Source organism: Ruditapes philippinarum, unplaced genomic scaffold, assembly GCF_026571515.1.
Source record: "Ruditapes philippinarum isolate M1 unplaced genomic scaffold, ASM2657151v2 ctg1196_1_1_1_1, whole genome shotgun sequence".
Lineage (NCBI taxonomy): Eukaryota > Metazoa > Mollusca > Bivalvia > Venerida > Veneridae > Ruditapes > Ruditapes philippinarum.
In genome coordinates, this window is record NW_026865932.1 from 105326 (window position 1) to 132100 (window position 26775).

The 26775-nt window shown below is 33.9% G+C and overlaps 1 protein-coding gene across 1 annotated transcript in view; it reads left to right on the forward strand.

The window, feature by feature from the left end:
- Nucleotides 1-25199, forward strand: part of LOC132730776 (chromatin-remodeling ATPase INO80-like) — a gene marked incomplete at its 3' end in the record, with an annotated part of 28929 nt that extends 3730 nt beyond the window's left edge. Inside the window, 23 exon segments of the mRNA XM_060716780.1 lie at nucleotides 1373-1632; nucleotides 2702-2841; nucleotides 3445-3577; nucleotides 4000-4055; nucleotides 6507-6668; nucleotides 7323-7376; nucleotides 7914-8117; nucleotides 8292-8478; nucleotides 8985-9052; nucleotides 9311-9335; nucleotides 9893-9984; nucleotides 10547-10756; nucleotides 12600-12802; nucleotides 13175-13259; nucleotides 13529-13646; nucleotides 14368-14453; nucleotides 16267-16276; nucleotides 16795-16905; nucleotides 17390-17483; nucleotides 19615-19695; nucleotides 20207-20468; nucleotides 24650-24769; nucleotides 24971-25199. Coding sequence (XP_060572763.1) covers nucleotides 1407-1632; nucleotides 2702-2841; nucleotides 3445-3577; nucleotides 4000-4055; nucleotides 6507-6668; nucleotides 7323-7376; nucleotides 7914-8117; nucleotides 8292-8478; nucleotides 8985-9052; nucleotides 9311-9335; nucleotides 9893-9984; nucleotides 10547-10756; nucleotides 12600-12802; nucleotides 13175-13259; nucleotides 13529-13646; nucleotides 14368-14453; nucleotides 16267-16276; nucleotides 16795-16905; nucleotides 17390-17483; nucleotides 19615-19695; nucleotides 20207-20468; nucleotides 24650-24769; nucleotides 24971-25199 — 2956 coding nt within the window.
- Nucleotides 25200-26775: the final 1576 nt, after the last annotated feature.

Sequence of the window (26775 nt, forward strand, 5' to 3'; positions counted from 1 at the left end):
ATGAAATTTTCAGTTTCTGTTTATTATCTCCCCACCGGTAACTCAAATTTGACATATGGATATGTTTTTGGAATGCCCAGGCCAAGTTCGAATTTGGTCATGGTTCAATGATTTTTGGCAGAGTAAAGCCCCTTTCACTTTGAAAATAATATGAAATTTACAGTTTCTGTTCATTATCTACCCAACAGTGTTACATATTCAACTCAAATTTGACATATGGATATGTCAAAGAAATGTGTAGGTCAAGTTGGAATTTGGTCATGGTTCGATGATTTTTTTGGCAGAGTTATGTCCCTTTCACTTTGAAAAAAATATAGATACATCTTAGGAATAAGCAGTTTAAGTTTGAATTTGGTCGTTGTTCAATGATTTTGGACAAACTTATCTTTCTTGAATGTCGGAAAAATTTTAAACTTTCAGTTTCAGCACTCATAATTTTGTGGAAATGTATGTAGCCATTATTTTGGCTACAAATATGAAATATGCTATTTTCAAAAGGTTAAGACTGAATAATTTCAGTGCCTTGAACATTGTATGGAAATGGTTTGTGTTAACTATGAAAAGTTTTAAGGGCTTTGAACTTAAAATGAAAAAAATAATTTGTGCAAACAAATTTGGAACTAAATATTATAACATCTGAAATTTTGGCTGCATGCGGGGGCATCCGTGGCATGATGACACATTTCTAGTTATGGTTAACTTCCGGGTCACACTGTGAATTCACTAGAGCACAGTTCAGCCACTGCATAAATTGTATTGTATTTCAAACAAACTCTTTAGGAGAATGGTTCAGTTTACATTTTAACTAAGGTTTGATCTGCAAGGATTTCACTATCACCCAGAAGCCAGGAAACATCCCCTGCCAAATGTGATGGGCTGCATCCCTACTTTTGGAAGTTTAACTTTTAATAATGGCATAAATAATGACCATAAAAATTGAATTAAAATTCCTTGTCATGATTATTTTGTTTTAGTTAATTGATGTCAACATATTTGGCACTGCTTTTCTGATGGGAAAAGTTAATCATGATGAGTTTTTTAAACTATATTGCCATCTTGATTTGAAAATATTTTAACTCTTTCTTTATGTCATATGAGATATAGACATATGGCACCAAGCCCTCAATATGTTTTATAGACAAATTGTTTTTTATTAACTGTATGCTTAAGTTGTTTGTCAATTCTTTCTAAAGTTTGTGCATGATATTATTGAAATTTTTGAAAATTTCATTTTTTGAGAAATTTGAGAATTACAAATTTAGATTTATTTGAACTAAGCCAATTGAAGTATTCTTTCTTTGTACATTCTGTCAAAATTTTGAACTTTTTCGTATATATACATGTATATATATTATATATAATATATTTCTAGAAAAATGTGGTAGCTAAAACAGTAGCTGCTGGCAATGGACTTCCACTTTGACCATGATTATGGGCAACAGCTAGCCAACCCACCACACATACAGAAGGTTGAACATGCCTTGAAACTCGAACCATTCTTATCTTATGTGGAGGATTTGATTAAACCGACTGAAGAAGATTTTAGCATCGAAAAGGAGATCTTGAAACCATGTGTGAAGAAAGATGCAGAGGGAAATAAGTTATTGAATGGTATAACAATAACCAAAGCAGGTGAGGAAAAGTAGTTTTGTTTAGAGAAATCCAGATGTATGCAGTCAATAAATTTAAGATTTTGAATTTACTAGCTGAATTCCAGTTTTGAATTTATTCCACTATATATGTAACTAAATTTTCTTAAAATTTTCACTGGCCCGATTTAATTTTCACTGGCTAGCCTAAGTTGGATGACTGTCAGTATGTAATAAAGTGCTATTTTAACAATTATAATTTTTATGAAAGTAGATCATCATTTTACATCAAACATATTAAAAACATGCAAGAAATTAGATATACATTTAGTTACTGATTTTTTTTATAATACAGTTACTGAAGACATATAGTTTAGTTAATAAATCAAATTCAAAGCAGGGCAAATCCATTACAAAAATTCTGCTGGTTCAGACATAATAATAACATGAATGTAGCAGCAGCTCTTGACTATATCTTTATGACATCATATGTTTGCTAAATTATTCTGTACAATTATCAATATAAAGTAGATGTCTCCTTTATACTCAACATTTCAGCAGAGGAAATTGATAAATTTATACTAGATTTATAACAACTTACATTATAGTTTAGTTAAATAATCAGAATTTCAAAGAGGCAAATCCATCATTCGCTGTTCAGACATATATAAATGAATGTACATGCAGCTTTTTGAAATATCTTATGATAATCTGCATGATTATACTGTACTATCACTTACTTTTTGATTGCTCCTTTATACTACTTCAGAGAGAAAGCTGAAACAAACAACTTTACATTTGCTAAGTGAGAAACAGAAATGGTAAAGTATTATATCTTTCTTACATATTTTTGTTGACACAAGAATGACAATACATTGCATACCTTGTAGAAAGTTGCACTAAAAACTCTGATAATGTGACATGGCTAGCCTATTCAAGAGTTTATATGGTAAATTGTAAATTTAACAGTAAAATCTAGGAGTTTTGATGGTAAAAGCTATTATGAAAATATTATTATTTCCAGTATTTTGCAATACATGAGTATCATCAAAACTTAATATGCTTACTACTGACTATGTCTATTAAATGAGTATTTAAGTGGGTAGTTAATTGATTTCAGGCAATTTTACTGAGCGATAGTTCATCAGACGAGGAAGATGAAGGGACTGTTACGGAGGCGGAGTTACAAAACATGCTTAAACTGCATAAATACCAACGTAAACATCAGATGCAGTTTTATCAAGATCCAGAGGTATGCTATCACTATAATGTTAATGCTAAACAGAATAAAAATACGAATTGGTGAAGGGGAGATAATTAAGTATGGAAAGGATGCCTGAAATAATGCTAGCTTCTATGTTCTCTCTCATTTAAAGCTTGACAGTTTCAACTGGCCTCTATTCTTGCATAAAAGCTTGCACCCAGGTATACATTAACAAAGAAGAAAACATGCATTAACAGATCAAGTCGCTCAAGCCTCAATGATACTGCATGATTCAAAAACACACTACTTGAGTGAGCAAATTTCCATGATGTAAGGAACTTGTAAAATTGTTTTCTTAGTTAAACTTATGACATACTGAGTATAGATAAGAACAATTAGGATTAAGGTGTTGAAAATTGCAGACTTTTTGTGCGAAAAATATTCAGGGTGGCAATTTGAAAGTTAATAAAACTTAACCCAAGTTCTGAAACGATGCATCGATTGTAAACAAAGGTCTTTCTCAGATAGTAATGTTAAATGGTAAGTAAATAACTTTAATTGTGAAATTTGGAACTGAATTCTGCAAATGATAATGAATTTAGAATATACAATTATATTGATTTTACATTTAAAGAAATGTTTGTTTTACAGCTGCACCAATATCAGTACTATTCAACAGGCTTACTGTCTAACTATGACCACTTCCCAGAACAACAAAAAGCCATTCTCGGTCCAAAAAAGAAAATCTCTAAAGATCAGAAGAAGATGGAAAGAAAAATCAAAGGTAATTTTAACATGTAGATGAATTGATAGATCTAAATCTTTTAACTCTATGAATAATGATTTGTGTTTTAGTTTAAACATGCTTTTATTCATTTTAGCTTGTTTGTGAAGAAAGCTTAAGCTTGTCTGAAGCTTGTTTGAAGTATGTCTTTAATCAGTCAAGGTTTAAGAGATTGAACTCCTGAGCCCTGAGTTGAGAGGCAGACACATTTACCACAAGGCCCCCTCTGTTAGTAAATTCTGTAAAGGCACTTACTTTATTTTACTATGATATCAAGCATAAAGTGATTCTTAATACATTTTACAGTATAAAATCATCTATATCAAGTTGATAAGAAAGCACCAATATATTTATAATGATATTTACCTTATTTGATGGCTTGATTATACAAATTAATTATGTTGAACCTTTTTTTTTTGAAGCAAAGCTGAAGAAATTGAAAAAAGAGAAAATCATAGAGAATGGAGACGAAGATGAGGTAAACTAGATCTTTGACTAGTAATTTAGTTGTTTTTTAGCTCACCTGTCACAAAGTGACAGGGTGAGCTTTTGTGGTCGCTTTTCGTCCGGCGTCCGGCCGGCGTCCGTAAACTTTTACTTTAAATGACATCTCCTCATAAACCACTAGGCCAATTTCATCCAAACTTCACAGGAATGTTCCTTTGGTGGTCACCTTTAAAAATTGTTCAAAGAATTTAATTCCATGCAGAACTCTGGTTGCCATGGCAACCGAAAGAAAAAACTTTAAATATCTTCTTTTAAAAAACCCTAAGAGCTAGAGCTTAGATATTTGGCATGAAACATCTTCTAGTGAGTGTCTACCAAGTTTGTTCAAATAAAAGCCCTTGGGTCACAATTGGCCCCGCCCCAGGGGGTCATTGATTTTCCCTATATGCATATAGTAAAAACTTAAAAAATCTTCTTTTAAAGAACCCAAAGAGCTAGAGCTAAGATATTTAGCATGAAACATGTTCTAATGAGTGTCTACCAAGTTTGTTCAAATAAAAGCCCTGGGGTCAAAATTGGCCCCGCCCCAGGGGGTCATTGATTTTCCCTATATGCATATAGTAAAAACTTAAAAAATCTTCTTTTAAAGAACCCAAAAAGCTAGAGCTAAGATATTTAGCATGAAACATCTTCTAATCGGTGTCTACCAAGTTTGTTCAAATAAAAGCCCTGGGGTCAAAATTGGCCCCGCCCCAGGGGTCATTGATTTTCCCTATATGCATATAGTAAAAACTTAAAAAAATCTTCTTTTAAAAGCCCAATGAGCTAGAGCTTAGATAATTAGCATGAAACATCTTCTTATGGGTGTCTACCAAGTTTGTTCAAATAAAAGCCCTGGGGTCAAAATTAGCCCAGCCCCAGGGGGTCATTGATTTTCCCTATATGCATATAGTTAAAACTTAAAAAATCTTCTTTTAAAGAACTCAAAGAGCTAGAGCTAAGAAATTTAGCATCAAACATGTTCTAATAGGTGTCTTCCAAGTTTGTTCAAATAAAAGCCCTGGGGTCAAAATTGGCCCTGCCCCGGGGGTCATTGATTTTTCTTATATGTGTATAGCAAAAACTTAAAAAATCTTCTTTGAAAAAACCCAAATAGCTAGAGTTTAGATATTAAGCATGAAACATCTTCTAGTGAGTGTCTACAAAGTTTGTTCAAATAAAAGCGCTGGGGTCAAAATTGGACCCGCCCAGGGGGTCATTGATTTTCCTTATATGTGTATAGCAAAAACTTAAAATCTTCTTTGAAAAAACCCAAATAGCTAGAGTTTAGATATTAAGCATGAAACATCTTCTAGTAAGTGTCTACAAAGTTTGTTCAAATAAAAGCCCTGGGGTCAAAACTGGCCCCGCCCCAGGGGTGTCATTGTTTTTAACTCTATGTGTATAGTAAAAACTTAAAAAAATCTTCTTTTAAAAAGCCCAATGAGCTAGAGCTTAGATGTTTAGCATGAAACATCTTATGGGTGTGGGGGGGCTATATACAGGTGAGCGACCTCAGGGCCATCATGGCCCTCTTGTTCTTTGAGTCACAGTTTGTCATAGCACCTTCATTTATTTACTGAAAAAATGTCTGGACGTCCATGGCCAAGTGGTTATGGTTGTTGACTTCAAATCACTTGCCCCTGACCTCTGTGGGTTCCAATACAGACATGTGAGGAAGCTTTCCAGCTTGCTTACATCAGTGGTTCTACTGCCTGTTCATGCCTAAAATAATGCTTGGAAGGGGCACCTGAGGCCTTCCTACATCAGCAAAGCTGGAATGTCGCCATATGACCTATATACTGTGTCGGTGTGATGTGAAACTCAAACAAACCAAACAAACTGAAAAAATATTTAGATATTTGATGTGTTGGTACCTTTATTCAACCTACCTTTGATCGGGTTTTGAGGTCTACATTGGAAAAAGGTCAAGGTCTCTGTGGCTAAAAATAATCCTTCCATCTCACCTGTATTTGTTTGTTGACTGATATCTTAGTTTTGTGATGTGTTAAACCTTCATTGACCATCTAAACTGTTTGTTTAGGCTTTAGGTTGGTTTGGTAATAGTCAAGGTCTTATAAGCTAAAAATAGATTTTCCATTTAAAGACTTTAAAGAGGCTTGTATGTTTTAGAGAATTTTATTGTGAGACGGATAAAGAAATCTCTTCAAATAATATAATATATAATAGATTTCTTGTTTTTCTGCAAGATTAGGGTATTTTGGTCTTCTTCAGTTGAAAAAGGTTGAAAGAGTTCTTACAACAGTGGCAACTTTATTAAAGATTAATTAGCTAAAAACAGTCATATTTAATTCTCATAAAATTGTTAATTGACTATTTTGCATAAAAAGTCTAAAATATTATTAGGTTTAGAGTTGTTTCAAGGAAGAAATTAATGTTGATAGGCTGTATTACTTACTGATTATATATCTTATTTTTCCAGCTTGGTGAGGATATGGACCCTGTTCTACTACAAGCGATATTGGCTCATAAGCAGCTGAAGAAGGAGAAAGGGGCTGGAAAGGAGAAGAAATTGACTCCTGAACAGGCTGAGAACAAAAGAAGAAGGATCTGGGTCAATATTGCCAAGAAAGAAATTCCAAAGGTAATTTAATTCATATGTGTCATGATTTATTAATGTTCAGTTGTTTTTAGCAAAGGTTTTCACATTTTCAATATTTAAAGTGTATTAAACTATACAATTATCTACTTCAAAAAGTACTGTTTTAATTTTTCAAAAGAATACTTCCAAAATGCTTGTATGAAATAGATAAGGTAGTTAGTTGCCTTATAAGTGAATGACACATGCACAAATTCATTGCTAAATGGATAAAACCATACTTAAAATAGCAAAATGTTATTCTGTTCCAGTTAATTTGATCTGTTTATGTACATTATTCATGCGTGTAGACATTCAGTGTTACAACTTTCTCGGGAATCTACCATATGAATATGTAACCAATATAATTTTGCTGTTGATAAATTTTATAAAAATATTTCGTAACATATAGGTATATACCTTTTAATGTCCTCCTTCCTGAAGGACTTGGAAGAGGCATCTGAAAGCTACTGGCGATAATGATTATCTTGTTCTATTTCTACACAAGCAGTTGAGCCTGCGCCAGTTTGATATATGAATCCCTTACATCAACAATGGGGGGTTATAATGTCCTATTAGGACAAGATTATTGTACATGAACAAATTGAGCATGATAGGGGTTTACCAAAGTAGTTATTTTGTCCTTTCTTTTTATTTCAGGCACAGAAACAGAAAGTTTCAGCTAGAAAAGAAATGCTCCAAACTCTTAAAAAGGTGCGGGTTAAAACTGATCAGATTTCATAATTTGCTTAATACTACAAGAACTCAAAAAGTAATCGTATATATACATGAAGAATACAAAAAAAATCATATAACAATATTGATATTTTTGTAGGTTAGGTCTTGAGATTTTATACATAAAGTTCCAACAATCTTCAGATTATTCCCTATTCATATAAATATATGCATGGCATAAAAAGGAATGCTTAAATAATATATTAATAAATCAAAAGGACGTCAGGAAAATCACTTATATCCTCGATGTAGTTCAACATATTTTATCAATTCTCTTTTAAAGGGAATAATCATTCATTTTTCTTGCGTTGTAGTACAATAATGCATGGTTTATTGTTCAAATGCTTTGTTATTAATTACTCAGGCCTATCGAATTATATTCACTATTCTACAAAAACCTATTCAAAATTGATATTAATTTCCTGATTAAATATGTTATATATCCTAATATTTTGAAACCTGGTGCATATTTGAGATTAAAACTTAATTAGAAATCTGTCTTTATTTCTTATTCAGATATCTATGCAGTCTATGCGAGAAGTTCGGCGAGCTGCGATTCAGTCGCAAAAGCAGACAAAAGACTCACAATCGAAGGCAAGGAGACTTGCTCGTGAGATGATGGTTTACTGGAAGAGGTTTGAAAAGGTCGAGAAAGATCATCGTAAACGTGTAGAGAAAGAGGCGCTGGAAAAACGTAAAATGGATCTGGAGATGAGTGAGGTAAACTAAAACCTTTTTTTGGTCATTACTTAACATTTAGTTAAATGCAGTTATATAATATTTCATCAAATAGATTTATTGCCTCTCCAAAAAAATGTAAAAAAGAATAAATTCAGAGCTCTTTGTAGTAATGTAGGTGTGAAATATAATGATGTGTGAATGTTTGATATTTAGGCAAGAAGGCAGCAGAGGAAGCTTAACTTCTTGATCACCCAGACTGAACTGTATGCCCATTTCATGGCCAGGAAGATCACCGGGGAATCGGAGTCAGCAAAAGACAAGATACTTAGAAAGTTAGATGAGGGCAAGACGGACAAACAAAAATCTGAATACCTCATTGATACAGTTAATGATGACTATGGTAAGATTTTTACTTAAATTTGGATTGTTTTATGTTTCAGGCAAGTTTGTTATATAAGTTGTTTGATGTCAGCTGTCCTATAAGTATATTTATATATATAATATACCAGCAGTGGTTATTCTATGGTAAGGATTTCACATGTTTTCAAAGATCTGGCATGGATTACAGATCATGTATGTGGAAATCATGCATAATACATGACAAAAGTACTGCAAAAGAAAGAAAATCACAAATATAATCTTTGTGCCAACAATTCCCAATGCTGATATTTATTGATTTTTCTATGTGAACTGGGTGGAATAACTTCCCAAATTTTACTTCTGTGTTGTTTTTCTTCTGTTAGTAAATTATTTTTGATAATGATTACATTTACTGTCTTATTTTGACCAATCATTAATGGTAAAAATATGATGTATATGAACTGGTTCCATACTGGTGACAATGGCAGTAAAATTTCACTTTCATTATTCTCTGAGTTGATATTTAATCAATGCTTTGTTATATAGATCCAGAGAAGGCCAAACAAGAAGCGATAAGGAATGCAAGTAGTGCGTATGAGGCCCATCAAGCCAAGGTACATTATTGTACAGTTGTAATCACGATAGGGATGCACATGTAACTGTTTTAACTTTAAGATGTTAATGATTTTTACCATAGATCTTATCACTATCTCGACAAACTAAACACTGTCCTACTCTATCCTATGTTGTTAAGTAATTGAATATAAGCAAATAGAGACAATACAACACAGAAACTAATCCTAAAATTTAAGTTTAAAAAAAAACGTTTTTCTTACTGATTTTGAATTATTCCATATTTCTTTTCTTTTCAGAAAAATCAATTTGATGATAGTACCTGTAAGTAAATATGTAAATTGTAGTTTTCTTCAATTTTAAGATATTATTTGTTTGATATTAAAGATTTCTGCTTTTTTACTGAAAATATTGGTACATTGTAATAACTTGTAGTTTGAGTTGAGTTTCACATTAGATTTAAACAATTGAGAGCTGGCTAAACATTTGACATGTGAATGTTTGGTGCTTTACACTTTAGCTTCTAGTCAATATCAAAATATGCTATACATTGTTCTTAATGAAAATAAAGCAAAATGACCAAACATAGAACACATGTTAATTTGCATTAGACAACAGGGAACTTGAGAACATAACTTGTTCAGTGGAAGTAGTTCTGAAGTTTCCAAAATTTTGAAAATTACGAATAAAAAATAAGTATGAGTAATGAAATATGCAGGACAAGTAGAGTGAAGCAGTCACTGGATGAAAAAAAATGTTTGATTGCCTGACTTTGCCTGTATAGAATTGGTTCTGTTTGGCCAAGCTAACTATGGACTTTTTGCTCATTTTAAGTCATATGCAAATGTTTTTAATGATATTAACAAGTAAATTTTTTGCAGATTTGAATTCATTAGCTAATCCACATACTGTAGGAGATGAAAGACCTCAACCCAGTATGTTTGAAGGCAAACTTAAAGGTTACCAGCTGAAGGTAAGTTTATATTAGGAAAGAAAACTGTAATTACTAATGACTGAAAATGTGTTCAAATTTCCTTAAAAATCTCTTAACACAGACTACAGACTAGTGTTCTGGGAAGCATTTTGAGAAATGCATTGGGTCAAAGAACAACTTTAATTCATTTCATTGAATTTTTCTTTCCTATCCTTAAATAAAACATGATGATAGTATCACAGAGTGAGAAAAATGTGCAGCCTGACCAGGATTTGAACTTGGAACCCTCAGAATACCATTTTGTGGCTCTACCGACTGAGCTATCTGGCCGCTTATCTTCTCCCCTAAATAGTGAACAGTTTTCGAAATGTGACAATAGTTTTATTTTTCACCACAAAAGTAAACTACCCGGTTGGCTAATTGAAAGTTGGTATTCTTTTTATTTGTGTGCTAGTGCATGGAATGATTATCATAAAATTGTCACAAGAAAAGCTTCAAAGTCATATTATCAATGACCTTTACTGTGTTAGTGAAATGAAAACACACCCTTTCAATAATAAAATGCGAAAAGGTTATTAACAATGTATTATTCACATTTCAGGGTATGAATTGGTTAGCCAGCTTGTATGACCAGGGTATCAATGGTATACTGGCAGATGAGATGGGTCTAGGAAAGACGGTGCAGAGTCTGGCATGTCTAGCTCACCTGGCTGAGGCTAATGGTATATGGGGACCATTTCTGGTAGTGGCTCCGGCCTCGACACTTCACAACTGGCAGCAAGAATGCTCAAGATTTATACCCAAATTTAAGGTATGTTCACCTTTATATTACAACTAAAGGAGACGATAATAAAAAGGATGAGATCCAGATGTCTTTTTAGCTCACCTGAGCTTGCTCAGGGTGAGCTTTTAGGATCGGTGAATGTCCGTCGTCCGTCGTCCGTCCGGCCGTCCACAATTGCTTGTGAACACTCTAGCGGTAGCATTTTTGCCTCAATCATCATCAAACTTGGTCAGGATGCTTATCTAGTTGAAAGCTCGGATGAGTTCGAACATGGGTCATCTCGGATGAAAAACTAGGTCACAAGAGCTAAAAATAGAAAAACCTTGTGAACACTCTAGAGGTCACATTTTTGACCCAATCATCATCAAACTTGGTCAGGATGTTTGTCTAGGTGATAGCTTGGATGAGTTCGAACATGGGTCATCTCGGATGAAAAAGTAGGTCACAGGAGCTATAAATAGAAAAACCTTGTGAACACTCTAGTGGTCACATTTTTGAACCAATCATCAACAAACTTGGTCAGAATGCTTGTCTAGTCAATTGCTTGGATGAGTTCGAACATGGGTCATCTCTGATGAAAAACTAGGTCACAGGAGCTAAAAATAGAAAAACCTTGTGAACACTCTAGTGGTCACATTTTTGACCCAATCATCATCAAACTTTGTCAGGATGCTTGTTTAGATAATAGCTCGGATGAGTTCAATTATGGGTCATCTCGGATGAAAAACTAGGTCACCGGAGCTATAAATAGAAAAACCTTGTGAACACTCTAGTGGTCACATTTTTGCATCAATCATCATCAAACTTGGTCAGGATGCTTATCTAGTTGATAGCTTGGATGAGTTCGAACATGGGTCATCTCGGATGAAAAAGTAGGTCACCGGAGCTAAAAATAGAAAAACCTTGTTAACACTCTAGCGGTCACATTTTTGCATCAATCATCATCAAACTTGATCAAGATGCTTGTCTAGGTGATAGCTCGGATTAGTTCGAACATGGGTCATCTCGGATGAAAAACTAGGTCACAGGAGCTAAAAATAGAAAAACCTTGTTAACACTCTAGTGGTCACAATTTTGACTCAATTGTCATCAAACTTGGTCAGGAAACTTGTCTAGGTCATTGCTGGGAATAAATCGAACATGGGACATCTCGGATGAAAAACTAGGTCACAGGAGCTAAAAATAGAAAAATCTTGTAAACACTCTAGTGGCTACTGTTGTGATCCAAATATTCTGTTAATTGGTCTGAAAGTTTGTTTTGATGATTTCTAAGTTAAGATCGAACATGGGTCATCTTGGATGAAAAACTAGGTCACACCGCCCAAATATGGAAAAACCTTGTTAACATTCTAGTGGTCACATTTTCGACTCAATTATCATCAAACTTGGTCAGGATGCTTGTCTAGGTAATTGCTTGGATGAGTTCGAAATCACATGTGAAACTAGGTCACCGGAGCTAAAAATAGAAAAATCTTGTTAACACTCTAGTTGCTACTGTTTTGATCCAAGTATCCTGGAAATTGGTCTGAAAGTTTGTTTTGATGATTTCTAGGTCAAGTTTGAATATGTATCACCTTGGTAAAAAACTAGGTCGCACTGCTCAAATATGGATAATCCTTGTTAACACTGTAGTGGTCACATTTTTGACTCACTTGTCATGAGACTTGGTCAGAATGCTTGTCTAGGTAATTGTTTGGATGAGTTTGATAATTCAGGTGAGCGATCTAGGGCCATCATGGCCCTCTTGTTTAAAATGTTGCATATTCTATTATGTGCTCATTCTTGTATCCAACCTTGAAATATTGCAAAAAGTTAATAAGTGTTGCCAAAAAAACAACAACAAATGCCTGAAAATAAAACTGTATTTCAGGTGGTACCATATTGGGGTAACACACAAGATAGAAGAGTGTTACGTAAATTCTGGGATCAGAAGTGTTTACATACTGAGGAGGCCTCGTTCCATGTGGTAATCACCAGTTACCAGTTAGTTATACAAGATGTGAAATACTTCCAAAGAATTAAATGGCAGTATATGGTTCTAGATGAGGCCCAGGCCTTGAAAAGTAGTGCCAGGTAAATAAATTTTGATGTCAAATAGCAAGGCCCGAGTCTAGAATAGAGCATATAATGCCAAAGAGCAAGGCCAGAATAAGCCATAAGGTTTTACTTAAATGTTGAAGTGTTTATTTGAATAAGCAACATATGTCTTGTTAATTTTACATTCACTTTGATGAAAAGAATAAATTTACCATTTTGGTACAATGTACAAGAAAAATTTACATTTTCTAATCATTTCTATTGTCACATAATGTGAGAATTGATTTTATTTTCTCTCTGAGTCATTTACTCTAAATATGGACATATCTTCATCTATGCAATGAAATCTGTTTTAAAATTTGAAAAAGTTATAGTAATTATAATACTATTAACATTGTATATTTTCAGTGTACGTTGGAAAATTCTGCTGGGATTTAACTGTAGAAATAGACTGTTATTGACAGGAACTCCCATACAAAACAGCATGGCTGAGGTATTTATTCTACCTTGATCCCGGCTTATTTATCAGTTAAAAAGTCATTTCTTGTAAAACAAAAATAAAATAATATCCAAACAATGCCATGACAAATCAGCATTCAGGGATTTTTGTTTTTCATAAACTGTCGTCAATAAAGGGTTTAATTAGATTAAAGAGAGAAATCCAGTAGGGTTCGAGACCTTTTGGGGAAGGTTATGTTTTTCATGGAAAGATTCCATCTAACAGAATATTTGAGAAAATTATTGCTTTCTAATTGTTTTCAGCTATGGGCTTTACTGCATTTTATCATGCCTACAATGTTCGATTCTCACGAGGAATTTAATGAATGGTTCTCTAAAGATATAGAAAGTCATGCTGAGAAGCAGTCTGGCATCGATGAAAGTAAGTAATGATATACTATAGTTACCAATTACTGTAGAAGGGTCTTTTTCAAGGAAATGCTTCCATTTGCTACATACAATTGTCCAAACTTGTGTCTATAGTTACTAAAAAAATCACAAGTTTGGTTCTTCAAAGCAACAATTGAACCAGTTTCATAGTCCTAGCATTTACCAATTGGTTTAGGCCTGGGTCTGTTCCTGAAAAGGACAGAAAAAAATATTAAAATACATAATGCATTTAGTTAAAATAGATTGAGCAGCCAGTGGGACATAGCTATACCAGCCTGTTCATCCAGTGGAGCTTAGGCAGTCTATTGTATAAAGCCTGGTCAGACTGGCTTGACTGTATACTGGTGCCATAGATATAAATTACTATTATAACTATCATTCTTAAAGTAACCGTCCGGTTAGCTTAATAGGTAGAGCCTTGGATTGTGAATCAGGCGACCCAGGTTTGATTCCCAGGTGGTGCAGGTAATTTTCATTGCGATTGTCCTAGTGATCAGGAAATCTTTTCTAAGGTCATTCGCACTGTACCTTTGCTCTGGCATGTTCAGTTCCTTGCGAAACGAAGGCAACTAGTACTGGTTAACTGCTTGACAGCTTTCCCGGGATGATGCAGTGGCTGAACTATGCTCTGGTAAATTCTAACTTCTCTGATCCGGAATGAAAACTACGAACACCACCATCATTCTAAAAGTTAAAATCTGTATGTATTTCAGATCAGTTATCAAGACTTCATATGATATTGAAGCCTTTCATGTTGAGAAGAGTGAAGAAAGATGTTGAAAATGAACTCAGTGATAAGGTATGTACTTACATGTAATTTTATATTTAAAACAATGTGTATGTGTAAATAAGATGGAAATTCATACTCTTTTTAGAGAAGAGTTACTTTAGAAGTAATGCTAATGTACCAATGAAATTTTTAGCATATATTTTACCACTCCTGTTTTTATAAACATTCAGTTAGAGTAGAATAAAAATAAATGCATGTTCTTCAGTACAAATATTTCGTTTCTTAGATCATAATAAAAAAAGTTGTAAAGTTAGCGACACAAAAATATTTATTGGCAAAAATGGCTAAAATTTCCTTTAGCATAATTATTAACCAACCTGTCATTAAATTCTACCTGTTCACTATTTGCTAATATTTCTTCATGCAAAATGTCTGGAATTTTAAGTTCGCTAACTTTTCAACACATGGAAATATCCACTTATACAGTATTCAGTGTATATAATATTGTTACTTATTATCCCCCGCCGATGGAATCGGGAGGGGGATATAGTTTTGGCGTTGTCCGTCCGTCCGTGAATTTCGTTTCCGGAGTAGTTCTCTGCAACTACTGGCTGGAATATAACGAAACTTTATGGGAATCATCAATATCAAGAGGAGATGCGCATATCGTCAGCTTGTTCCGGTCATACCCTTTAACTCAGAGTTATGGCCCTTGATTAGTTATGTAGTATGCATATAGAGTAAAATTTCGTTTCCGGAGTAGTTCTTTGCAACTACTGGCTGGAATTCAACGAAACTTTATGGGAATCATCAATATCAAGAGGAGATGCGCATATCCTCAGCTTGTTCCGGTCAGACCCTTTGACTCAGAGTAATGGCCCTTGATTAGTTATGTAGTATGCATATAGAGTAAAAATCGTTTCCGCACTACTTCTCTGCACTTACTGGCTGGAATTCAACGAAACTTTATGGGAACCTTCAATACCAAGAGGAGATGCGCATATCGTCAGCTTGTTCGGGTCAGACACTTAAACTCAGAGTTATGTCCCTTGATTAGTTATGCAATATGCATATGGAGTAAAAATCGTTTCCGCGCTAGTTCTCTGCAACTACTGGCTGGAATTCAACGAAACTTTATGGGAATCTTCAATACCAAGAGGAGATGCGCATATTGTTGCCTTGTTCCGGTCAGACACTTTAACTCAGAGTCATGGCCCTTGATTAGTTATGCAGTATGCATTATAGAGAAAAAATTGTTTCCGCGCTACTTCTCTGCAACTACTGGCTGGAATTCAACGAAACTTTATGGGATACTAAGAGGAGATGTGCATATAGTCGCCTTGTTCCGGTCAGATACTTATAACTCAGATTTATGGCCCTTGATTAGTTATGTAGTATGCATACATCTCATTGGCATTTCCAGATATTACTATTTAACACAAAGTTATGGCTCGTTTTTGCCTAAATATATATAAAAAGTTAAAAAAATTTTACTTTTTAATGCATTTTTATAAAAAATAAAGCCTAGTTTTCAGTTTTTGTGTTAAAAAAAACCAAAATGGGGGGATAAATTTTCAACAAATTTTTTGCTTGTTATTTTTATTTTTTCACAAAAAGAAAAGTTTTTTTTAATGTTTTTAAGTGATTTTTTATTTCAGATTGAAGTTTTGTGTTTGTCCCCTCAGAAAGAAGAAAATTTTATACCAGGGGAAAAGAACAAAACTCAATCGGGGTTTTAAATAGCATTAAACTACAGGGAAGAAAGCTAATTTCATGAATTTGTAAGCAGTTCCCTAAAGTTTTAATCATCCCGGGAATGTTCGGGGACAGGAAATTAAATAGGGGTTTTTCATAAAAGCAGGGTATTCATACCTAAATGATCTACAGGGATGGTTAGTTATCTTATATAAAATTCTAATTCTTGAATGATGTCAATAATTTTACTTAAGTATTCTTTTGTATATTAACTTTCACAAATTACATATAGATGTGAATTGTTTTTGATTAAACTAAATAGTTTTATTTGCAAGTTGTATGTCCAATAGTATAGTATACTGCCAGGATTATACACATGTTCAGGTGCCAACTCGTATCTGAAATAATACACGGAGGCGCACTTAAGGTCTCTATTCACAAGGAAAGCTGGAAAGTTGACCTTAAGTGTTTTGGTATGACTTACAATCTAAACAAAATAATAAAGATATATACAATGTACATGTCATTTGGAACCCATCTGAGGAATTCAAGAATTGGCAATTTATATAACATATTAACATCATTGAATACACAGTAATGTATTCTTTGTCTTTAATATCAAACTTTGTTCTATTTTCTATTTTGCTATACTTAAAAGAAATAGATTATTTTATATGTGAATATTTTAAATTCGTATATAAATATGTGTTTACAGGTATCGTGGACCAGTGCTTGCCAAGTCGTCAGAAGATTCTCTATAATTTACTATGTATATACAATACTCATCATGTACATTCTTCCATATTTCATCACGACAATGAACAAAGTGAGTAACCTTTCGAAAAATTGTATAACGTCTTTCATACTTACATTACAGTTTTATTATTAAAAAAGAAAAATCAAATTACTTTTTGTTTGAATTCATTTGATTGAATGGCAAGAAAAGTATAGACTGTTTTTTTGAGTTGCCATTAATTTTGAGTATCCAACTGTATTGATGTCCAAGTGGTATGTCATTGACCATTCTTTAAGATCATCTATTTTATAATGATGTATGAAGTTTGGACTTGCTTGTTGACACACTGAGTTAGAATACATGTTCGGACTTGCCAAATGATTCATAATGTAAACCCAAGGAGAAGCAGTTTTTATAAGCTTAAAAATTAATATCTTAAAAGCCAAAGGCTTTAATTGGATAACTGTTGACAGAAATAAGGCACTCTTCAACATGGAGCTTGAATTTATGACTTACTTTTAGAATTTTTTTTTTTTTTTTTCCAAAATTAATGGATATATTTTTTTTGTTTCAGGTTCATCTGTAAATAGTTGTTTCTCATTTCTTCGTTTCATCAATATGTCACCAAGTGAGCTTCATTCTCATATGTTAGGTGGACTGCTAGTCAGGTAAGTATAAAACTCTTACCACATGTAATATCTTAAATGAACTTGTCCATCTTTTTAGCTAGACTAAACCATTCATTATTTCAAGGGAAAAATCCACAAGTACTGACTGGATAGTGAAAACAGTGCAGACCTTGATCAGGTTTATCTTTGTTTGTACTGGTGGCACGCATGGATAGAAACAATTGCCACAAGCAAGATAAAGTTTAAATTCAATGTCTGGGTTGGTGATTGCTAATAGTTATTATAACAGAACATATTATTCTACCAGAACAGAACAGAACTTTATTTTCTGCGAGGCACAAGTTTACAACATGAGGAATTAAATAATGTTATCACTGAGATACAGAAGGTTATGACAAATGTATAAAAATTATTTAGCAATGCTGACCACAAAATTACCACTTGTATGGAGAGTTCAAAATGTCTATTTGACTGGATATTAATAATTTTGTCTAAGCTTGTTTACAATGCTGTCAGTCTTGTATAGTTGAAAGGAAAAACATAAAGTAACAACACGTAAAGAGGGGAAGGCAGCATGTTAAGTAATTGACTGTCTGGAAAATTTAAATTTTCACCTGTAACTTTTACTTACAATTCATGTTAAGCTTTTGTGTTATTTTTAGCTCACCTGTCACAAAGTGACAGGGTGAGCTTTTGTGATCGCTTTTCGTCCGGCGTCCGTCTGTCCGTCCGTAAACTTTTACTTTAAATGACATCTCCTCATAAACCACTAAGCCAATTTCATCCAAACTTCACAGGAATGTTCCTTTGGTGGTCACCTTTAAAAATTGTTCAAAGAATTTAATTCCATGCAAAACTCTGGTTGCCATGGCAACCGAAAGAAAAAACTTTAAATATCTTCTTTTAAAAAACCATAAGAGCTAGAGCTTAAATATTTGGCATGAAACATCTTCTAGTGAGTGTCTACCAAGTTTGTTCAAATAAAAGCCCTGGGGTCAAAATTGGCCCCGCCCCGGGGGGTCATTGATTTTCCCTATATGCATATAGTAAAAACTTAAAAAAATTTCTTTTAAAGAACCCAAAGAGCTAGAGCTAAGATATTTAGCATGAAACATGTTCTAATGGGTGTCTACCAAGTTTGTTCAAATAAAAGCCCTGGGGTGAAAATTGGCCCCGCCCCGGGGGTCATTGATTTTCCCTATATGCATATAGTAAAAACTTAAAAATCTTCTTTTAAAGAACTCAAAGAGCTAGAGCTTAGATATTTGGCATGAAACATCTTCTAGGTGTGTCTACCAAGTTTCTTCAAATAAAAGCCCTGGGGTCAAAATTGGCCCCGCCCCGGGGGGTCATTGATTTTCCCTATATGCATATAGTAAAAACTTAAAAAATCTTCTTTTAAAGAACCCAAAGAGCTAGAGCTAAGATATTTAGCATGAAACATGTTCTAATGGGTGTCTACCAAGTTTGTTCAAATAAAAGCCCTGGGGTGAAAATTGGCCCCGCCCGGGGGGTCATTGATTTTCCCTATATGCATATAGTAAAAACTTAAAAAAAACTTCTTTTAAAGAACTCAAAGAGCTATGGCTAAGATATTGAGCATCAAACATGTTCTAATAGGTGTCTACCAAGTTTGTTCAAATACAAGCCCAGGGGTCAAAATTGGCCCCGCCCCGGGGGTCATTGATTTTCTTTATATGTGTTTAGCAAAAACTTTAAATCTTCTTTGAAAAAACCCAAATAGCTAGAGTTTAGATATTAAGCATGAAACATCTTCTAGTAAGTGTCTACAAAGTTTGTTCAAATAAAAGCCCTGGGGTCAAAACTGGCCCGGCCCCAGGGGTGTCATTGTTTTTAACTATATGTGTATAGTAAAAACTTTAAAAAAATCTTCTTTTAAAAAGCCCAATGAGGTAGAGCTTAAATGTTTAGCATGAAACATCTCCTTATGGGTGTCTACCAAGTTTGTGCAAATAAAAGCCCTTGGGTTAAATTGGCTCTGCAACGTTGGGGGGGGGGGGGGCCTATATACAGGTGAGCGACCTCAGGGCCATCATGGCCCTCTTGTTAAATTATAGTGAGCTTTTTTTTAAGCAGGCTGTCTATTTATAAAAATGAAGTTACCAAAAGTTTTATGTGATAATGTTACAAAAAATGTGTTTGTTTACAGATGGCTGGCAGTATTTCTGTGGTACCAAGCAGCTTATTCAATATCTCACAGAGCTTTCTGGCATAAAACAGAGATAAAAAAGTAAGTATAGTTTATGAATATTAGAATTTTAATATGGTTATCACATTTTTGTTTTGTATGCGTAAAGACTTGATGTCTAAATACAATATACAGGAAGTAAATTAGTTATTGTTCAAAATAAATCTATTGACTCTTGCAACACTAAATAATTAAACTGCAGTTGCCAATTTTTCAATTTTTGACAAAAGTTGTGAAAATTGTATAGTCTATATAATGTGAAATGCTTGAACTGAGACTTGAGAGCCTTTCCCACCAGTGTATAGTCAGACCAACCTTCAGAAAATGGTGAAGTTGGCCTTGATAATATAAATTCTTATTGCCTGGAAGAACCTTTTTATGATGTTACATTTTTCATGCTTCAAGTTTCCTAAATGTTAACTGGTTCCTATTTTGTGAGATAGTTTTTGTTTGCTGTACAGAATACAATCTATATGACAAAATGTATTGACATTTTATCTTTATCCAAACAAATGTGTCACTTCTGAGTGTATTTTTATTGATATTTTTGTAGAATTCAACATTTACATCGTGATAGCTTCTTGTTGGAACCTGTTCAAACAACATACTTTACCAACGTCAAGTCTAGCCATTTATTGTCTCCCCTTGTGTTCACCGGCTCCAATAGTTCAGTATACACACACACGGAGCATGTGATACATTCTGTAAGAGAAACAGAGTGGCATCTACATATACGACGTAAAAATAAATTACATAAACATATGCTACATGGAAAGAAGCATGGAACTCGAACTCCACCTCATTCACCAACTAAGGTAAGTATTTAAAAGTATGTAAAACTAATTTATGCAAGTGTTAAAAGCAACATTATGTAACAATTTAGCCTATTTCTGTATAGGCAATCAGTAAATTATCCAAGCTTTTTGATGTATTACTTGTTAGTAAGGAATTTCCAAGAAATTTATAATTAACTTACCTTTCTACATACAATTGACTTCTGAAAATTTGAATATGAAACAGTAAGATTTAAATGCTGTAAAAATACTTCAATTAAGCATCCAGTGTAGTGCAGAGCTCCAGATAATTTTTTTGGCCAAGGGGTTTTTACCCCTCAAAATTTAGAGTGAGGGGTAAAATGCGAATTCTGAAAAACTAAAGGGGTAAAATCTGTCAAAAAAGCATTTTGCATATTTTATAAACAAATTAAACTTATTGTTTTGTTTGTTTGTTTATTTTCTTTTTAGCTCACCTGTCACAAAGTGACAGGGTGAGCTTTTGTGATCGCTTTTCGTCCGTCGTCCGTCCGTCCGTAAACTTTTACTTTAAATGACATCTCCTCATAAACCACTAAGCCAATTTCATCCAAACTTCACAGGAATGTTCCTTTGGTGGTCACCTTTAAAAATTGTTCAAAGAATTTAATTCCATGCAGAACTCTGGTTGCCATGGCAACCGAAAGAAAAAACTTTAAATATCTTCTTTTAAAAAACCATAAGAGCTAGAGCTTAGATATTTGGCATGAATCATCTTCTAGTGAGTGTCTACCAAGTTTGTTAAAAAAAAAGCCCTGGGGTCAAAATTGGCCCCGCCCCAGGGGGTCATTGATTTTCCCTATATGCATATAGTAAAAACTTAAAAAATTTTCTTTTAAAGAACCAAAAGAGCTAGAGCTAAGATATTTAGCATGAAACATGTTCTAATGGGTGTTTACCAAGTTTGTTCAAATAAAAGCCCTGGGGTCAAAATTGGCCCCGCCCCGGGGGGTCATTGATTTTCCCTAAATGCATATAGTAAAAACTTAAAAAAATTTCTTTTAAAGAACTCAAAGAACTATGGCTAAGATATTTCGCATCAAACATGGTTTAAAAGGTGTCTACCAAGTTTGTTCAAATAAAAGCCCTGGGGTCAAAATTGGCCCCGCCCCAGGGGGGTCATTGATTTTCCCTATATGCATATATAGTAAAAACTTAAGAAATCTTCTTTTAAAGAACCAAAGGAGTTAAAGCTAAGATATTTAGCATGAAACATGTTCTAATAAGTGTCTACCAAGTTTGTTAAAATAAAAGCCCTGGGGTCAAAATTGGCCCCGCCCCAGGGGTCATTGATTTTCCCTATATGCATATACAGGGCTCCAGATAAGATGCGTATACGCGTAAATTACGCATGGAAATAACACGTTTACGCATTCAAAACAAAATTTAAGCGTATGAAAACGCACACAAAATTCAGGTTACGCATTGAGCAACATTTCTTTCGCGTAAACGTAACCGAAAGTAAACTCGGTGATTATCTTATTTTTAATTTCGTCTGAACGCTTTGCAAGCGTCTACCGGTAACTTCCTGTAGTTCCGACCATCATCGGTTGTTATCGTATGTATAGTATGGTGGTGGAATTAACTTCGTATGAATGCTTTGCAAGGTCTAACGGAAACTTCCTGTAGTTCCGACTATCATCGGATGGTATCGTATGTATAGTAAGTTGGTGGAATTAACACAATTTCATTAACATCCGGTACAATGTCGCTGTCAAAAGTTAAAGCGATTGACTCGTATTTTATGCCGAAAAAAGGTTATAATTAATGAAATAATTAGCGCTGCCACGTATGAGCAACAGAAACATGCCTCAGGTTCAGATAAAACGTATGCCGTTTGGAAATGCAAGATTGTAAACCAAGGAAGTCCAAAAAGCAAAAAAAATGACTTTGACATATCTTGTATTACAAGTATGATAAAACAATAAACATGGAAGCATAATAAATGTTTTACTCTTTTACATACATTTTAAGGAGTAAAAATACTCCTGCCAAATTTCAGATTTCAAGTTTTACTCATTCACAACAAAATCAATGAGTAAATACTCATTGCCCTAAAAAATTATCTGGAGCCCTGCATATAGTAAAAACTTAAAACATCTTCTTTTAAAGAACCAAAAGAGTTAGAGCTAAGATTTTTAGCATGAAACATGTTCTAAGAAGTGTCTACCAAGTTTGTTCAAATAAAAGCCCTGGGGTCAAAATTGGCCCCGCCCCGGGGGGTCATTGATTTTCCCTATATGCATATAGTAAAAACTTAAAAAATCTTCTTTTAAAGAACCAAAAGAGCTAGAGCTAAGATATTTAGCATGAAACATGTTCTAATGGGTGTCTACCAAGTTTGTTCAAATAAAAGCCCTGGGGTCTAAATTGGCCCCGCCCCGGGGGGTCATTGATTTTCCCTATATGCATATAGTAAAAACTTAAGAAATTTTCTTTTAAAGAACTCAAAGAGCTATGGCTAAGATATTGAGCATCAAACATGTTCTAATAGGTGTCTACCAAGTTTGTTCAAATAAAAGCCCTCGGGTCAAAATTGGCCCCACCCCAGGGGGTCATTGATTTTCCCTATATGCATATAGTAAAAACTTAAAAAATCTTCTTTTAAAGAACCAAAAGACTTAAAGCTAAGATATTTAGCATGAAACATGTTCTAATAAGTGTCTACCAAGTTTGTTCAAATAAAAGCCCTGGGGTCAAAATTGGTTCCGCCCCGGGGGATCATTGATTTTCCCTATATGCATATAGTAAAAACTTAAAAAATTTTCTTTTAAAGAACTCAAAGAGCTATGGCTAAGATATTTAGCATCAAACATGTTCTAATAGGTGTCTACCAAGTTTGTTCAAATAAAAGCCCTGGGGTCAAAATTGGCACCGCCCCGGGGGTCATTGATTTTCCTTATATGTGTATAGCAAAAACTTAAAAAATCTTCTTTGAAAAAACCCAAATAGCTAGAGTTAAGATATTAAGCATGAAACATCTTTTAGTGAGTGTCTACAAAGTTTGTTCAAATAAAAGCCCTCGGGTCAAAATTGGCCCCGCCCTGGGGGTCATTGATTTTCTTTATATGTGTATAGCAAAAACTTAAAAATCTTCTTTGAAAAACCCAAATAGCTAGAATTTAGATATTAAGCATGAAACATCTTCTAGTAAGTGTCTACAAAGTTTGTTCAAATAAAAGCCCTGGGGTCAAAACTGGCCCGGCCCCAGGGGTGTCATTGTTTTTAACTATATGTGTATAGTAAAAACTTTAAAAAAATCTTCTTTCAATAAAGCCCAATGAGCAAGAGCTTAGATGTTTAGCATGAAACATCTTCTTATGGGTGTCTACCGAGTTTGTGCAAATAAAAGCCCTTGGGTTAAATTGGCCCTGCAACGTTGGGGGGGGGTGCGGGTTGGGGGGCCTATATACAGGTGAGCGACCTCAGGGCCATCATGGCCCTCTTGTTTTAGAAAAACCTATTTAAATTAAATACTGATTTAATGTGAAACAATACAAAACATGCCATGTAAAGTCAGACTTCCAGAGTATACTGGAACTCAAGTTTAGGATACACAGCAAAATTATCAGGGCTTCCATTTTCAAATGCAATAAACTGCAAATATATTGTATTTTTATGCTCAAAACATTTTCTTTTTACATATCAAATGCTTACACTTCTATTCTTTCACGCATAAATTTTGACATACAAGCATATTTTCATTTTGTTGTGCGTAACTCTGACGCATGAATTTTGAAAGTGATGCGTATTTTACATTTTCTATGCGTATTTTACGCTTATACGCACGCTATCTGGAGCTCTGGTAGTGTTAAGGCTAGGATATGTTTATGACCTTTTATGGGCAAGAGCACATAATGTCAGGAATTTTTACAAGGTTATACGTTTTTCATATCACCTAACTTTTCATTTCACTTTTTCAGATATTTATTTTAAAATTGAAATACTTATTTTTTACCTTCAAGACTGTCATGGATTTTGCGTGTTTTTTTTGTTTTTTTTAGATATAATATATTTTCAAAGATCTGCTTTTATTTCACCAACATGCACAATGCTGAAGAGGACAGCTCTTATTTCTAACATATTTCCTTACATGTAGGTCTGTCACATTCTAGGCAAATTGGGCAATGTAACTTAAGAGGATTTTTGATTAAATCTGAACTTGATTTATTGTTTGATTTCAGACACCTAAATCTCCAGAGTTGCCAGAATTACCACCATTGTGCCATAAGGACCGCCCCTCTCAAATACTAGAGTGTCAGCCCACACAATATCCTACATTCCTATACCATACTGTACCTAAGGTTTGTATATTACCTAAGAATGTGGAACAAAAATTTTATATTGTGATATGGGAAAATTTTCTTTCCCTTTAATTTTTATCAAGATCACAACAGTTCAAAGTTAGAAATAGCAAATCTTGAGTTTTTCACTCTCCCAACATTGCATTATTTGCAAAGATATACAATGTCAGCTGATACTGAATTTTCTTTTATCTCATTCAGGTGCTCGTTAAACAACGCATATCATACTGTGCCGATCGTAGTTCACAGTGGGACAATATAGCAGCAGAACGGTGCGGTACACAGAAAGCCTTGCACTCACTGATGTACGGATCTCCAGATATCTACGATGAGGTACGGTGGTGGACAAGATGGCGTTTCTTTCCCAATCAACCACAGGGACTGCTGGGAATACAACCTAAATACGGTTACTCTGGAGTATATATCCCTGGTAAGCATCTTTTTTCTTCATCATTGTGGTAATCAATATCAGCATTACCAATCTTCATGTTTATATGTGAAATATATGATCATACCTTGAGTAGTGAAGATTCTTTGCTTTAAGATAATATCCTTGTCTTGGCAGTCAGTCGTGCCTTTTAAAGGCTTTCTAAATGCTTTTTTTTCTGTGACTCAACAAAATCAAAAACCTTTTAAAAAAAAAGAAGGAAGATAAGTACATATTTTAAGTTTTAAAACATTTCAAGGAAAGATAACTGTTATTACTTTCCTTTTTTGGGAAATATAAATGTTACAGTTGTTTCCCTTTGATTATATGAGGAATTGAGCGTAATATTTATTGTAAACTTGTATTTGAAAAACAAATAATTTTACAAGTGGTTTATTACGTGTGTTTGCGTAGAGCGTAGAGAATGTAGTAGTTTCCGCTAATGATACCAGTATACATGTACAAGTTTTAATTACCCGTAATGAATTTCTTTTACTCAAAGATTGACATGTCATCCTCGTGGGACTAATTGACTCAGCAAAACCAAATTGATTTTGTCTGTACAGCTCTGGAGTTCTTTTAATTAACTTTTTTTTACTCTGAATGTTTAATTTGGAAAACCAATCAGGACTGGAAATAATCATGGCAATTAAATAGATTTAATGGCATTTTATTAGAACTAATGATCTAAATGAGCCTGGGAATCGCCTTCATAATTTATAACTTTTCTCCCGTTGAGTTTTCTGTCAATTTTACTACGCGAAATCTTGAAAAAAAATTTTTTACCTCATCTGCGAAGGTGAGCTATTAAAGGAAATGTTTTTTTCATTTTTAATACAGAGGGTACTGTTTCATTTGTTGGAAACGTCTTCAGGGAATAATAAAGCATCATTTTCTTTAATTACGGGAAAAAGCTTCTCCTGTTGTTTTCCCCCTCGCAAATGATTCTGATGGATTAAAAATTATTATGGTCAATTTACAATGTTGCAGTTTTCAACAGGAGACTATGCCATATTAAAGACAGCTATGGCAAGAGAATTTGAGACAAAACGTTTCTTAACATGACACAACATTGTATGGTGGTTCTACTAAGATGCGCTTGTGCATAAATAATGCACAGAGGGGCACTTTAAAGGTGTCTGTTTGACTTAAAATCCAACGAATCATACAATTGAATCATACAATCGTTCTGGCTCAAAAGGAAAAAAAAAGCAGCCCTTTGTCATTATTGATACCACTTTTGTATTTCTGTCAATAAACATTGAAACAAAAGTATTATTTCTTCAATGTTTTTCTCATTTCTATTTTCAAGGAGATCTCCCTGGGCAGCATTAATAAACATGTCATGTTTGCTTTTTTCGTTATCAGTTCATTTTATTGCATTTATAATGATTTTTGTCCTGTGTTTGAAATAAATCTCCAGTTTCACAAATTTGATGCTTGTCTGTTAACCTGTAGAAACTATTTGTTGATAAGGATTGATTTTCTTTCATTGTGATATCACAGGTTAACCCTGACCCTTCTTACTTTGTATAATGGATTTGTCCTGCTTTGAATATGAAACTTTCCATTGTAAATT